Genomic DNA, 17,087 nt, shown 5'->3' on the forward strand with positions numbered 1-17,087 from the left:
CAGAGTGCCGGGGATGCAGGGAAAGTAAGTAAATTTAAGGAGGAATTAGATAGCTTTTTAATTGGTAATGGGTTGAAGGGTTATCAAGAACGGGGGGGACAGTGGAGTTGAGGCAGGGATCAGCCATGATCACATTGAGGGTGTTAGGCTCGAGAGGCTAAATTTCCTACTCTTGCTCCTCGGTCATGTCTTCTCGGGAGGAGATGCTCTGGCTGATTTTGCAATCCAGCTCTTGGTCTGTCGTATTGTAGGTAATAGATGAGGAACGTGTCGGCCATGATAGAATGGCGGCGCAGTCTCGATGGGCCGAATGGCCTAATTCTGCTCCTGTATCTTATGAACTTATGAAGTAGAGAAAGATTTGAGTTCAGGGCTGGGGCAGGAATGGAACCGCAGAGAAAGTTTAGCACAGGGGGCTAGTGGAAGGGGAGGGAAGCAACAGAGGCTAAACAAATGGTCTATCTTATGGGAAATAGGTTCCTGAGCTCATCCAACAGTACAATGTTAACAAAAGTGTGAGATTATGGCTGAGATGAGGAGAAATATCTTCACCCAGAGAGTGGTCGGTCTGTGGAATTCACTACCACAGGAGGCGGTTGAGGGCATAATATTGTATGTTTCAAGAAGGATCTAGATATAACTCTTGGAGTTAAAGGGATCAAAGGAAACAAAGGGAAAGTGGGGGCAGGTTACTGGGTTGGATAATCCGCCATGATTGTATTGAATAGTGTATCAGGCTCGAAAAGCCGAATGGCCGACTGCTCTTAGTTTCTATGTTTCAATTGCTGGAGTCCTTTGTTTTGATTTCCCAGGGACAGTGTTCTGGCTGACAGCAGTCAGTGATCGGTTCCTGCGGGATGCTTCTGAGAGAGCTGGACAGAAGCGATTCGACTCTTCTGAGAGAGCTGGACAGAAGTGATTCGACCTTGAGCAGAATAGGAACTCTCTCTCTCTCTCGCTCTTTCTCGCTCTCGCTGGCTCTCTCTCCTGATGTAACGGACTGCTTTATTGTTCTGAAACCAGTGAGTGCCTGGCACATCTTCACTATATATTTGAAATGATCTTGAATCTACAAAGAAAGTAGACAGCCTTGCCAGAGAGAAGCATCAAAACGAATGTTTGAACTCCTGAGAGACTTTAACTAGGAGCCAACCTGGTACATTGGAGATCCCTTATCACTATTTTCTTCCCTCTCCACCACCCTTTCCATCTATTGTCTGTGTGTGTATATATAGAGTGGGGCAAATTGGAAAGGGTGGGTTGAGAAAGGGGTATTAGGTAGGCAGTTACATTTTTGGTCAGTTTCATTACATTACTGTCAAATAATAAAAGGTTATTTGTGTTAAATTTACAAATCCGGTGACTGTACACAGAGACTGTTTTTTACACAGAGGGTAGTGGGTGCCTGGAACTCGCTACCAGAGGAGGTGGTGGAAGCAAGGACGATAGTGACATTTAAGGGGCATCTTGACAAATACATGAATAGGATAGGAATAGAGGGATACGGACCCAGGAAGTGTAGAAGATTGTAGTTTAGTCGGGCAGCGTGGTCGGTGCGGGCTTGGAGGGCCAAAGGGCCTGTTCCTGTGCTGTACATTTCTTTGTTCTTTGTTCTTTGTTCTTTGTTCTTTGTTGTTGTAGTATATTGGGATCAGTCTAGATCCTCGGGTATTTTAAAATAACATCTAATTTCACTTGTGTTGCGACTCTGGGTCAAGTGGGGCTGGAATTGACTGTCTACTAGCCCAGGGTGTCATAACACTATGTTACAGGTAGAAGTGAAAGGGGAGGGGTAAGAAGATATTTTGTCGAGCAAGGTAGCTATCCAATATCCTGGAATGGTGAGCAGTTTTAGCAGAAGAGAGCAAGTCCTAGTTGTGTTTTATCTGATGATGAATCGCTGAGCCAGCTGTCCGCCATAGACTTTCAAACTGGTATCATTTGGATATAGTTGGCAAAGATGAGGATGGAGGACAGTACCAGGGGAAAGACCATGGTGAGATATTTAATGGTTTCAACCAGATCTCTAAGGTTAAATATATCAAACAAATTAATTCGGCAAATTATAAGAAAGTACCACAGAAAATCTCAATGATATAATAGTGATAGAAAGTTATACTCGACAGTCCTTTATCCAATTCATTAAGTTAAAAAATTACAGTTTTAGGAAATAAATTAATCTTTGAATGACTGACCTCCAAAAGTACAAGCCAATCTCGTGACGTTTACCAAGCAACTGCTCAGCCGGGGACGGCACGGCGGCGCAGTGGTTAGCACTGCTGCTCGAATATGCCATTTTTGAGAGGGCGGAGCATTGGAAAAATGGTGCTGCCCCCAATTTTGGCATAAAAATGGATTCTTCGGCTGATCGCCGAATGTGATTTCAGCGTCGGCAATCGGAGAATCCCGCCCTAAGTGTTGGCGCCAGGACAGAATTGGTAGACTTCTACAACAGCAAAATTGGCACCGGTCCCGGAAAAATTCATCAACCATTAATGGGCTAGCACCAGCGCCACATGGAACATGATCGATTCCAATGAAAAAAATGGTGTCAGATTCACCGGGGTCAAGCTTGGCACTCGAAAGGCTGACAAGCTGCAGCTGCATAAAGGGCACTCCGCTCCCCACACACACTCATCCCACCAAACAAGATCCTTGTGCCCATCCCGTTGATGGTTCGGCTGGGGCCAAAGCGTACCTAGGGTGGTGGCCTGGGGGGGGGGACCCACACAACCCGTGGCACTAAGTTCACAGTGGGCAGTCAGTGACATGCGCAGCTGCATGGCTGCCTTGCAGGCTGCAGCAATGGGGTTCCATGCCCGTCCACCCCGACCATACTTCCCACCTCCAGGCCGCCCCCTGCCACTCCCCCCGGTCCTGGCAGCAGCCCCCCCAGCCAGCAGCATAACTGTCAGCACACTATGGTGTTGTTGGACACTTTCCATACCCCCTCTCTCCCCCTCAGCAGCGACAGCCCCTGTTTCCCGATATTTGAAACCAGAAATGAAGCTCGCCCTCGGTAATTGCTCCTGGCGGAGGTGGAACATCCCGGAGGCGCTGGAGAATACCAGGTTAGGGGCGCTAATGATATGTGAACAGCGTTTACCGTAAGTGCGGAACAGAACACAATGCTGCCAACGTTGAGGCACCAGAGCATGGCATTTTGGCGCCGGCCATGATTTTGGCCTCACGGCCGATTATCCGCCCAATTGCCTTTCCCAATCCTGGCATCGGCCAATGGGGAATCCCGCCCAATTCTTTGTGTACTTGTAAGATATGGTTGGAAAGCAAGTTACAGCATCACAGAGATTTAAAAGCAATTTCCAGCTGTTACGTCTTAGTCCTTAAAGAGATGTGTTTAAAATTCTGTCAGATTCTCCAAAGAAATCTCTAAATAGATGAACAACACAATTCAGCGTTTCTCAACAAAACAAAGATGTGATATCAAAGGAAATGTTCACAACGTCAGTAAGTGCATTTGATCCTGGATTGAAAGCAGTGGTCCCAGATGAATATCTGTGATTAGATTGTGCAGGTGTGAGGGAAGTGGTCATATGTTAGAAATACAAAAGGAGATTTAAACCTCTCTCCATGCTAATAGCACTGGATTAAAGCCATTTAAAAGTTCATTACTCTGAAATAGATGACAGATACTGTGCAATATCAGTAAGATCAAACAGGGCTGAGAATGAATCCTTTTTTAATCACTAAAAAAGATACATTGAAGGGTTTAAGTGAATAAAGCAGCTATATTTTCCCCCTGGTGTTGATGGTGATACTTAGTTTTGGTTTTAGGATATTTTGGTTGCGTGTTAAATGTACCAAATAGTGAGGGGAAAAAGTGTGAAAGAGGCGAATAATGTGGAAAATATTGAAGAATGGACTCTGCTTTTAATCTTACAAAATAATTTAAAATTGTTGGACAAGTGATCCACCTAGCCAATTCAGAAAATGATTGAGAAAAATGTTCTCAAAAATTTATACTTAATATGGCCTGAGACTTTTCATGTCTGTTTCCTTCAAGGGATTGACCCAATTGGCTGAGATAAATGACCACTTCAATACAAATATTCACATCATGATAATTCACTGAAAAACTCTGAAAGGGTGATTGCATTTGTGTGATGTCCAGGAGCTCAGTGTGGAGGTTATTTGTTGAGGTTATTTAAACCCAAAATATTACCCATCCCAATTGTGGCAGCCTTGCCTGTATCTGTTTAATGCATATCAATCTTGTTTTATGTCTAAACATTGAGCCTCCTCTCTGAACACTAATGTGTTGTTCAGTCTTGTATCATGGCAGCTTGAGCACAATTTAATGGAACAATTTAACGGAACGATTTAACGGAACAAGTGTTATTTTGGGTGGGTTTGGCACGGTATTCCCTGCCGGCTTTTTGGTGAGATCCACACCAGTATTTTTGAACCCTGAAAGCGACACCAAGGGGACACTAAGAATCGAGGAACACACAAATGTTCAAATCTACAAAAAAAAATGAAAGCTTCTGTAGAAAAGGATGAAAGAAAAGCATACACAGGCTGCAAGTGAGAAGACACAGCTAAGAAGGACACACCAAAAAGTTCAAATCAGCAGACAGTTACTGCAAAAGGACTTGGGAAAAGACAAAAGGACAAAGGGAATGCAAACAAAACTGCAAATAAGTTACTGAGTGAGTGAATATCACTGTGGTAAATTTCCCACTCCTATCTCCTGTTGAAATGAATAGTGATCATTGGAAAAACTGGCAGTTTTTCTACATACAATGGCAAAATTGAGATTGTAACAATCTTAATTAACAAATGTTAGGAAAATAAAGGTAGTTTTAAGGAATTTATATTTGTATTTGTAAACATTAGAAATAAGGTATAGTTTTAAGTATGTTTAATTTAATGTTTTTGTGCCTGGAAGGGTAAAACCTATAGTTAGATTCATGTTGGACAAATGTGTTTGTATGTGCGGTGGTTAGTTAAGTTCCAACTGTGTTTCTATTGTGCTCAGAGAGGGTTATGGCATGAAGAATAAATACACCAGCAGTGGTTGTTCAGCAACATGGGCCCTGTAATTTAGAGACGCTTTTAAGTTTTAGTTTAACTAATTTGGTTGCAGTTGGAGATAGGTAGCGAAAGAGAAGGCAGCTCTCACAATTCTACTAGAAGCAGTTGGTTTTAGACTGCTAAAAAGGGGAAATCTCTCCCAGCTTTGCTAGAATAAAAGCCATACTATGGATTAATGGTTAAGAAACAGATGCTGGAAATATTTAGCTGGTTAAGGAAACTAGAGGAATGAAGAGAAGTGTCCAAGAAGTCTGGAATTAAGTGAACAGAGACCAAAGTATAGTTCAGAAGAATTCAAGGAAGAGTAAAGAAAATGTTCTGCACTAAAGAAACAATTACATTAACCAGATCTAAAGTGGATCAGCATCCTTCAAAGGTAAATAAAACGCCTGATGCCATTTTAATACAGTCTGGGAACTGAGTGTTAAGGCAATTGTGAGCAGTCTGCACAGCAGTCAAGACAAAGAAATCCTAGAGGGGTTGGTGTACAATCCTGGACTGGATCCGCTGTTAAGTGGAGCAGAAGCTTGAGTTAAAAGAATCGTTTGTTAAACCTGTACTGGATTTTGGAATGCAAACCACAAGGGAAAGCACAATTATGCGAGAAGATTTTAAAGTGTGTTTTTGGAAACTCTCACGTGACAATCATCTGCGTGGTTTCTTGGGAGACATCCACAAACATTCACTTGGGCTTCAGAGTGGAGAGTGCATTTGCTCACAGTCATCTTGTGTGCTTAAAAGGTACTTTGTGTGAATGAGATCATTGTAGATTAAGATGTACTTTATAATCCGCGTTAATCCTAAACCATGTATGTAATTGTTAAACTAAAGGGCGGGTAAAGACATATTGTATCACAATCCAATTTTTTCATGTTTAATAAATGGTTTTTTTTCTTGTTAAAACGAATTAGCAGTCCTGTGCCTCTGTTCCTCCATGTTTTTTTTTAAAGTTACTGGGCGGGATTCTCTAATAATGGGGCTATGTCCCCACGCCGGCGTGAAAACCGGCGCCAACGACTCTGGCTTCAACGGCCCCCGAAAGTGAGGAATTCTCCCCTTTCTAGAGGGCTAGGTTGCCGCCGCCAGAGTGATCCCCGCAGCTCCAGCCGGCGCAGAACCGCCCACGCGAGTCTGCACATGTGTGGAATGACCGGCGTATGTCCGCGCATGCGCGAGGGTTCCTTTCTCCGCGCCGGCCCCCAGACAATATGCTGGAGCCCTACAGGGGCCCGGCGCAGAGTTAAGTAGGCCTCCACGGAACCAGCCCGCCCGCCAATCAGCAGGCCCCGATCGGAGGCCAGGCCACCGTGCCCCCCCCCCCCCCCCCTGGGGTCGGATTCCCCTGACCCCCTCCAGGACGGCCCCCGTACACTCGCCTTCCAGGTCCCGCCATGTGGGAGGTGAGTAATCCATGCCGGCAGGACTCGGCCAAACTCATCGGCCCACCAGGGCCCGGAGAATCGCCGGGGGGGGGGGGGGGGCGCTGTCAACGGCCCCTGAATGGCGTGGTGGTGATCCCGCGGGTGCCCGAGAAATGGCGCTGGAGAATGGTGAAGCCGGCGTCGTGGCGCCGGGTCAGAGTATCCCGGCTGCAGTCTTTTGAGTCAGTGATCCATTCTAGAATCTTCCATTCTAATTATTTTTTTTTTTGTTGTAAGTTCAGAGTACCCAATTCATTTTTTCCAATTAAGGAGCAATTTAGCATGGCCAATCCATCTACCCTGCACATCTTTGGTTCTGGGGGCGAAACCCACGCAAAAATGGGGAGAATGTGTAAACCCACACGGACAGTGACCCAGAGCCGGGATCGAACCTGTGACCTCAGCGCCGTAAGGCAGCAGTGCTAACCACTGCCCAACCATGCTTTCCCGTCCAATTATAACATCAACTGGGATTGTAACACAAGCCTGAAAAGATAAAAATAGCTATCCTTTTAACACTGTTGAGAAGGAACTGCTACAAAGTGCATATCACCCTACACCTAACTAGCAAGTAGAGAAAACAGACAGCAGAGATTATGAACTATGAGTGAATGTTACACATGAATAATATGTATTCAACACTAAAGTTTGGGGTGAAAACTAGACTAGTGAACAGTACCTGACTGCAGTAACGCAGCTAGCAGAATCAAGTGTATTCAAATGATAAGCTTAAAGATAGAGTAGTGTTAGGGTGCGAGATCACTTGGTGAGTGTAAGTCTACAGAAAGATGAGGATCTGACATTAAAGAAAACAATAGACGTGTATTGATATGCGGAAGTTGTGAAACGTCAGCTAGAGTATATGTATGATGTGGAGATGCCGGTGTTGGACTAGGGTCGGCACAGTAAGAAATCTTATAGCACCAGGTTAAAGTCCAACAGGTTTATTCCGAATCACTAGCTTGCGAAGCGCACCTCCTTCCTCAGGTTGAGGAAGGAGCTACGCTCCGAAAGCTAGTGATTCGAAACAACCTGTTTGTTGGACTTTAACCTGGTAGAGTATATGTATGGCAGAGCAGACCAGGGTATATGTTATGCTGAGAGACAGTCCAAGCCAAAAGAGAGGAGCAATTGCAGACAAAGTGCAGAATACAAATACTGTGGAGGACAGCTGGCACAGGAAAAGAAGGATTGTCCAGTGTGGGGAAAGCAGTGTTTCTACTGCAAGTAGCAAAATCATTTTGTACAAGTGGTTGGCTAGAAAGAAGCTGGCTAGAAAGTGGTTGGCGAGATATCAGCAAATGAGTCTGATGAAGAATTATACATGATACAACAGGTTGGTTCAGTCACGTCTATAGGAGACTGTTACAATGATGACCATATTAAGTGAACAAGTGTCAGATAGACACAGGTATGTTATGCAACATTTTGACCTGCACCGGTCATATGGAGACCTGAAAATGAAGCTGTTGAAAGTAAGATTGTAGCTATATGGTGGCACATTACTCATACCAATCGGACAAATTAATCTGACAGTCCAATGCAATGGCAAGAAGGAGGACCTTCAGTTCCAGATCATAGATGGGACACAATGGCCACTAATCTCAGCTGGAGCAAGCCTAAAGCTTGCGCTGGTACCCTGAAAAGTGCAAGCAAAGAAAGGGCAACAAAAGGCCCCAGGGAAAAGGAGACAAAGGACCAGAGAGAGGGAGACAGAAGACACCAGAGAGAGAGAGAGAGACAATATTCCAGTAAACCACAAGATGTTTGCCGACCATGTCCGTGCAATGAAACGCACGAGTTGAAGGTAAATGACTCAGTTCTACAGGCAAGTGTTCACATCAGAAATGATCTGGAAGATTTGAAGGGTATGATTCCAGCTACGTATACACCAGTGAATAAGCACAATAAGCGGAAGTCTTCAATGAACCAAGCTGGGCGAGATCGGAACAAACAAATTTCAGAGCTGACACAAAGGAACAAAGAGAATGATATACATTTGCACAGTTGACAACTCAAAGCTGGAGTTGAAAAACCTCAACCAGATATACAGTACGCTCAAATAGTGAAGCTGCTCCTTCACCGTAATTGGCTGGTCAGGATGAAGGGATCTCCCAAGCTGTCCTGAGTACAGAACTACCATCAATCCCAGAGATCCATGTGTCCCCCACAACCACAGTGGAACAGCAGCAGTTACCAAGGCAACAAGGATCATGGGAACGATGCTCTCAGGACCAAGAACATCACCTAGACATACAGTCAATGTCAATGCACGCACAGGCCATTAAGAGACCTGCACAATTTATAGGCTGTGGGTGGCATTCTCCCATTCATCTACCAGTGGGATCAATGGTGAGTGGTGGGTGGGAGGGGAGAATTTGGCAGGAGGCTCAAAAAAATCACGGCAACGTTAAATTACAGCAGGATCTTCCGAAGGTGCGCGCCAAGGCTAATCAGGAATCCCGCTGGAGGCTGCCATGATTTGCACCCTGCTAATGGGATGAAGTGAAAGACCCAACCAGAATCTTCCCCTACAGCAGATTCTACACATTGCCAGCAGGATGCAATCATGTCCTGGCTTGGTCCATTCTTGGATTTCCCCTTCCTTCCTCTCTCATGACTCAGCTGAAATTGGAAATATATGGAAATAGCAGGTAGGAAGAATACAAACTGACCTCAGCCTTGGTACACACCATCGGTCTCAGAAATATACCGCAACAATGCAATCTAACCCTGATTTTGCACAGTGGATTCCGATTTGGTCCAGTACTCATAGCCCAAGAGTTTCTGTCCATATCAGCTGGCATGAATCCCTCACATACCCATCTCTTCATGGCTGAGAGAGTTTTCATTGGACCTCTGGCATTTTGACTCCAATGTTAACTAGTTAAGATTGCTAACAGAGAAACTATTAGGCAGGTGATAAGTATCGTACACGACCAATCTTTTGAAATAAAGCAGGGCTTTGTATTTGTTTTGAATAGCATTCTGGTATTAATCTGCAAGCCTTATTATCGATGCAGAAATCCAAAAACAGCAGTCTCTGCCCTGTTGGGTGGATTTCTGTTTTCACATGAATCATCCAGGAATTATCATCAACCAATCAAACCTAAACCATTTGATAGATGTAGGACGGTGCAATATTAAATATTACTTGTGCTTTCAAGATACACTTTGTGGTGCATTCTCCAAGCCATCATGGTGTTTTCTGAAGATCAGCTGCCTGTCATTTTGAATGGTGAAATGTACACATTTGTTTCACATTAAAGAATGGAAGCTCACACATCTGTTGAGATGTGTCAATATTTACAGTCTGTTACTAAAGTGCACATTTCCAGGTGAGGGGACACCCCAGTAACCAATCAGTGCTCTGCTCAACATGGTAGCCTGCGTTCCCGGCCACTTCTACGAGGTGCTCCCCGTTGACCTCTGATAAGCTGGAGGCAGCCTTCTCGCAGTTTCGGCTTGTTAGTGAGATGTGTGTCAGTGTGGGGAACTATAGAGAGCTGCTGCAGTGGCCATCAGTGGGCCCTGCTGCACAAATGACCCCTCAGACAGAGGGGCCAAGAAGCACATGATGATGGTCGCTCCCTGTGATTAGTGAAATCCTCAATAACGTGCTCAGCGTTTGGCTGATATTCTGGATGGCGGGCACGTGGGGGGGGGGGGGGGGGGGGGGGGGGGGCACCAGCTGGAACACAACTGGCAACTCCTCCTAACATCTCTGGGTCACTTGATCTACTGACCAGTCCATGCTACAGAGTATGGTGTGTGTCCTGTGAGCATTGTTGCACAATTCCTACATGCAGTTCAAGTGCTGCTGCATGTGGCTGCAGGATATTGGTCACTCTCTCAATGGAGGAGCACATGCATTTAAAGCCCTGGCCCATTGTGACGTACATTGTGACTGTATGGGCTCCTCCATTCTCACCCTATGACTTTGTGCTGTCTCAGGGAATTCTGACATGCGGAACACAATTGTTGCTGCTAACCTAGATAGAACCTCCCATTTTAGTGATTTCCGGGGCCCTGCATCTGTGCCCAGTTCAGCAGAACATATCCATGCTCCATTCTCTGAGGAGGACTTAGCATTATTCCAGTGTGAAGAAGATAATTGAACCTTCTCAGGTACTGCATCAATTTCTTCCTGACCAAACCAACTGTTGACATTCTCAGCCACCCAAATCCATGCCTGCTTACTTTGAGAGGTGGTCCTCTCCTACCACTCTCTGGATAGCGGACCTCCTTCCTCTCTTTCACTGCCTGAAGGAGGACCTCCAGGTTGGCAACTGAAAAGCATGGGACAGCACTGCCCTTAGTGCCAAGCCTCTACTTTTCTTCTGGGATCCCTGGTGCTCGCATCGTTGAAGTTAAATGGCAACCACATTAATGGTTGCCATGGCTTATTTACATCAGCCTCACACACTCTATTCCACCTCCATTCACCACTCTGTGGCCTCCAATTGTTCACCACACCTGCCGTCCAGCCAATTAACAGTCCACACCATGAAAACTGGATGCTCCATCTGCATTGCCCCCCAAGTGTATCCTGGAATGATCCCAAAGTCAGTTTCAAAATCCCAGAAGGAAAATCAGGCCTGTGGACTTTGACAATTGGAAATTCCACCATATGATTTCCAAGTGAATACATACTTTTTGGTACTTTTGATCAATGGAAAAACAGCAAATATTCATGGCAGGAGGTGAGTTAGAGGGAGATTGCTGTCACATTTAGTGGATAAAAGAAGGTTGATTAGGTTTAATCTGTAAAAATGGATTAAATTGTCAATGGCAACTTTGGGACTGTGACTATTCCACATATTTTATTTGCTCTCTTTAAATCACCCAGTTACTTCCTGATGAATAGTATTCGAATGATCATTTTCCTGTCACCTCCAATCAGCGATTGGAGCACTCATTCGGTTCATACACTTTTCAAGTCGCAAAACAGATGAATATACGAATTAGGAGCAGAATTAGGTAATTCAGCCCCTTAAGCCTGCACCGCCATTCAATAAAATCATGGCTGATCTGATTGTGGCTTCAACTCCACATTCCCGATAACCTTTGACTCCCTTGTTAGTCAAGAATATATCTACCTCTGCCCTACAACTACTCATTGACCCTGTCTACAAAAACTCAACCCTCTAAGGGAAAACAAAATCTTCCAATCTCTGCCTTAAACCTGCCCACCCCCACAAGAGGAAACATCCTTTCAGCATCCACCTTGTCAGGATCCTAGAGATTTCAATAAGCTCTTCGAAAATAATTCTTTGAGAACTTGCCTACTACAGCACAGATGAAATAGCTCAGTGATTTAAAGGTTAGAGAGGGGAATGCGAGACCTGGGTGTCCTTGCGCACCAGTCACTGAAGGTAAGCATGCAGGTGCAGCAGGCGGTAAAGAAGGCTAATGGTATGTTGTCTTTCATTACGAGAGGTTTCGAGTATAGAAGCAGGGATGTGTTGCTGCAATTGTACAGGGCCTTAGTGAGGCCACACTTGGAGTATTGTGTGCAGTTTTGGTCTCCTTCTTTGAGGAAGGATGTTCTTGCTCTCGAGGGAGTGCAGCGAAGATTTACCAGACTGATTTCAGGGATGGCGGGACTGTCATACGAGGAGAGATTGACTAGGTTAGGATTGTTCTCGCTGGAGTTCAGAATAATGAGGGGGGGAATCTCATAGAGACTTATAAAATTCTAACAGGACAAGGCAGGGTAGATGCAGGAATGTGATACCAATGATAGGTGTGTCCTCCTTTTTCACATTTTCTCCCACATTTGCATCCATCAACAATAAACAATAATCAGCAAGATATGTCAGTCCCCATAATAACAACGATCCCATCCGCCCACCAACCCCCAAACCTCAACCCGCATGTTTACATAAACAAATGACAAAAAGGAATCAGGGATTACCCGTAGTCACCCTTAATCTTACACAGCTCCCCCCCCCCCCCCCACACACACACACGTCTCCAGCTCCTCCCGTCCACTGCCTCTTGTAAAACTCCTCCTCCCAACCTTTGTTCCTTCCCCCCAACTTTCCACCCCGGCTAGACCACTCGGACCCTGTTCTGCCAGGCTCCGATGGCCGCAGCTCCTCCCCCCACCTCACTCCCGTTCATTGGCCGGCTTAAACCGGCCAGCGTGGAGGCCCCCGCCCGGGTCCCTTTCCCACTTGCCCGGCCCTAGGAAAGCCCAAAGATCCCCTTTTAGCACACAAACCCCGCATATCCACCTACCCCCCAAAGAACCCTCATTTCGAGTGAAAGTCCCGTCCCTTCCCTTGTCCAAATATATACCACCTTGGCTCCTTTAGTCTCTACACCCGCGCGCAGTGATACAAAAAAGAAGAAAATACAGTCATGAGGTTACATCGGCACATGGCCATTCCTCAATTTGTCAGTTCTGCCACAGTCCTTCTGCTTTCGCAAACTCCTCCGCTGCTTCCGCCGTTCCAAAATAAAAGTCCCTGAGCTTGTAAGTCACCCTCAGCTTTGCTGGATATACAATGCCGCACCGCACCTTGCTAATGTACAGTGCCCTCTTCACCCGGTTGAAGGCAGCCCGCCTCCTCGCCAGCTCCACCATAAAGTTCTGGTCTACACGTATACCAGCTCCAGCCCACTGCACCACCCGCTTCTGCTTGGCCCAGCTCAGGACCTTCTCCTTCACACTGTACCGTTTTTTTGCTCACCCTCGACATTTTTCTTTGGGTTTTTTTTTCCTCCTGTGTCTTCACTGTGCCTCCTCCGTGCCTTCTCCCTGCTTCTGCCGCCTCCGTGGACCCTGGGACCGGGCTTAAAGCCCCGAAAATGCCGTTCCCGAACGGGAGCCCTCCATTGTGCGGCCGCCTCCCGCCCACCGTCACCGGCGAAGATCCACACTCTTGATAGTGTGTTTAAATATGCACAAATATATTTTGTGTAGAAGCAGCTGCCAATAGAGAAAGAAGAATGATCCCTGGAATGAAGACCTTGTCATATGAGGAACAGTTGAGGACTCTGGATCTGTACTCGTTGGAGTTTAGAAGGATGAGGGGGGATCTTATTGAAACTTACAGGATACTGCAAGACCTGGATAGAGTGGACGTAAAGAGGATGTTTCCACTAATAGGAAAACTAGAACCAGAGGACACAATCTCAGACTAAAGGGATGATCCTTTAAAACAGAGATGAGGAGAAATTTCTTCAGCCAGAGTGTGGTGAATCTGTGGAACGCTTTGCCACAGAAGGCTATGGAGGCCAAATCACTGAATGTCTTTAAGACAGAGGTAGATAGGTTCTTGATTAATAAGGGGATCAGGGGTTATGGGGAAAAGGCAGGAGAATGGGAATGAGAAAAATATCAGCCATGATTGAATGGTGGAGCAGACTCGATGGGCCGAGGAGCCTAATTCTGCTCCTATGTCTTATGGTCTTATGTCCTAAGATCTCCATCTCATCTCTTTCGGCAAAGTTTAAACCCAAGTCCTCAAATTCAATCAAATCCCTCTATTCTGTACTTTTCTGCTTGAAATTGCAGTCTTTGATGATGCAGTATTTTGCTGCATTAATTATTTACCTTATGATATTCATGCAACAAACTTGTTTCAGGTTTTCAGGTCAGTTCCTGTCCAATCTATAAAAGTGTTTGGCTGAGATGAGTTGGCTTGTCAGATCAGTGATGGAGTAGTATCAGTCTGGGGGTCAGGTACCTTAAAATATTACTAGGCATTTATTGAATTGTTCCTTGCTACATTTCTGCTTTTAATTTCCAAAGTTCCTCCCACTACCTTGTGAGGATCGACAAAAGAATTTCTTGTGTGCCCTTCTCTACAAAGCATTCCTGACCCCATAAGCATTAGCTAATTTGACTTTAAGAATTTTTAGCAGGTTGTACAATTTTTGGGCAATTGAAGGTTATTTAGGAAACTTTAAATCTTCTAGGATTTGAATCCTTTGTGTTTACTTAATTCTTCGGAAGAACCATGCTATCCAGCCCTCTTGAAAGGTGAAGAGTATGATGCAGTCTCAGATTTCTCATTGGGACCATTTTCTTCTCTGATTTAAGGATTCCTTTGTTATTCAGCATTATATAGCCAGGGTGCATTTCGTAGGATTAGGAGATCATTGTCTGGATTTCCTCAGTGGGATATTGGTTGGTCCGCGGAGAGGGGCCAAAGGTTATAGGAGTTTTAGGAAATTTGGTACTGGATTTGTTTCTTTTTTTTTAGGATTACCTTGACAACACAGCTTATCTCGTGTCTGCAGATTACGCATTTATGGTTAAACACACGCCGAACTAGTATTTTTAACCTAATTCTGATAGATCATTAATCAATAATTTCAAAGGTAAATAAGCAACATTTATCCTCAATATGTCTGTCTGGAAATCGGGATTAATTTGTGTACTTTTGTACCATTAATAATTGCTGAATTCAAAGTAACGTTTTAAACAGTTCTTCCGTTTTGTAGATTTGCTGGCAATTAACCAGATAGGATCATTGGTCTCGGAGCCTTTTGTAATCTGTTTAGAAATATGAATCATTTAAATCAGTTTCCTGATGGCCATGCTTAATTGACCTACACACTAATAACTATTTGCAAGGATTTTCATTCAGTAACAAGATAAGAGAATTGCAACTTTATCATGAGAGAAAAAGATGCTGCATTATTTTAATAATTTCAAAAATACAGTTACATATTCTTGAAAGAATATGCGCTACCTTCACAAAGGATTAAAATCAGTGATATTATTGTGCTAAAAACGTAAAGAGAAAATTTGATGATAAAGTGTCCTGCAAATGGATCAGAACTGCTTTTTTATATCTAATTCTCCAGCCCATTAAGCATTGAGACAGAAAGACTTTTTGCACGTTGTTGAACAAGGTGCACTGTGCAAATCCTTAAAAGCTAGAGAGGACTGATTGCGCTCAAAATTCAAAGCCAAAGTATCTGTGCTTGTATAAGCCATTGATTGCAAAAAGGAATAAAACCTTTCTTCAGGGTTTTGTGAATCACTAATTCTATGCAGGTGGTGACTAGAATACTACAGGATTGTGGCTTTCCTCATTACTGAGGGTCAAGGTTAAAAAGTGTGGTGGCACAGTTTAATTAGCAAAGCAACTTAAAGCCCTGTAGGAGGTCAACAACAGCCATGATTGAAAGGTTCTGAGCTTAAGATGTTTTCCTCTAATTTAGTCTATTTTTTCTTCTTTTGTAGATTGAGGAAGGAGGGAAAGCAGACTTGCTAACTAGCAAACTGCAGGTGGGGGATGAAGTGGTCAATATCAATGATGTGGAGCTGAGCGGCTACAGACAAGAGGCCATCACATTGGTGAAAGGTTCCTACAAGACCCTGAAGCTGCTCATTCGCAGGTATGAGATGCAATCTAGTCATCTGGAGATACTCTTTGAATCCAATAAAGACAGCTAAAGTAAAATATATGTTGGGGATGCTTGAAATCTGAAACAACAGCAGACACACTGGAAAAACTCAATAAAGGAAGGGAAAATGTTGATTGTTCAGAAATACCCGACATCAGAACACTGGAATGTCAACAGTTTTCCTCTCTTTTTAAAAAAAAATATATTTTATTCAACTTTTTCGGCCATACAAAACTGTACAAAGGTTTTTCCCCTTTTTACAACAGCAAAACAATATAAATAACCGTGACCGTATTTTAACAAATAAATAAATAATAAATAAACTAAATGGCAACTGCCATAACAAAAATAATAGCTCTCCCAAATAATAAAATCAGCAATTCAATATACATAACCAAGTACCAATATCTTTACAAAAACACCCCTGAGGACCCACCTGAGCCCCCCCCCCCGGGTTGTTGCTGTTACCTTCCCATTTCCTTTATCGTTCTGCGAGGTAGTCAATGAACGGTTGCCACCGCCTGGTGAACTCCTGAGCCGAACCCCTTAGTGCAAACTTTATCCGTTCCAGTTTTATAAACCCTGCCATGTCATTTATCCAGGTCTCCACGCCCGGAGGCTTGGCTTCCTTCCACATAAGCAGTATCCTTCACCGGGCTACTAGGGACGCAAAGGCCAAAACATCAGCCTCTCTCGCCTCCTGCACTCCCGGCTCTTCTGCAACCCCGAATATAGCCAGCCCCCAGCCTGGCTCGACCCGGACCCCCACCACCTTTGAAAGCACCTTCACCACCCCCACCCAGAACTCCTGCAGTGCCGGGCATGACCAAAACATGTGGGTGTGGTTTGCTGGGGTTCTCGAACATCTCCCACACCTATCCTCTACCCCGAAAAATTTACTGAGCTTTGCTCCGGTCATATGTGCCCTGTGCAAAACCTTAAATTGTATCAGGCTAAGCCTGGCGCACGAGGACGAAGAGTTTACCCTACATAGGGCATCTGCCCACAGCCCCTCTTCAATCTCTTCCCCCAGCTCTTCCTCCCATTTTTCCTTCAGCTCATCCACCATGTTCTCCCCCTCGTCTCTCATTTCCCTGTATATATCTGACACCCTACCATCCCCCACCCATGTCCCTGAGATCACTCTATCCTGAATCTCCTGCGTCGGGAGCTGCGGGAATTCCCTCACCTGTTGCCTCGCAAAAGCCCTCAGTTGCATGTACCGAAATACATTCCCTTGGG

The 17,087-nt window shown here is 44.7% G+C and overlaps 1 protein-coding gene across 1 annotated transcript in view; it reads left to right on the forward strand.

Moving 5' to 3' along the window:
• Positions 1–17,087, forward strand: part of shroom3 (shroom family member 3) — a 646,833-nt gene that overhangs the window by 302,939 nt on the left and 326,807 nt on the right. The window contains exon 2 of the mRNA XM_072496330.1: positions 15,682–15,836. Within this exon, the coding sequence (XP_072352431.1) occupies positions 15,682–15,836 (155 nt within the window). The remainder of the gene's footprint in view (positions 1–15,681; positions 15,837–17,087) is intronic.

Source organism: Scyliorhinus torazame, chromosome 3 (assembly GCF_047496885.1).
Source record: "Scyliorhinus torazame isolate Kashiwa2021f chromosome 3, sScyTor2.1, whole genome shotgun sequence".
Classification (NCBI taxonomy): Eukaryota; Metazoa; Chordata; class Chondrichthyes; order Carcharhiniformes; family Scyliorhinidae; genus Scyliorhinus; species Scyliorhinus torazame.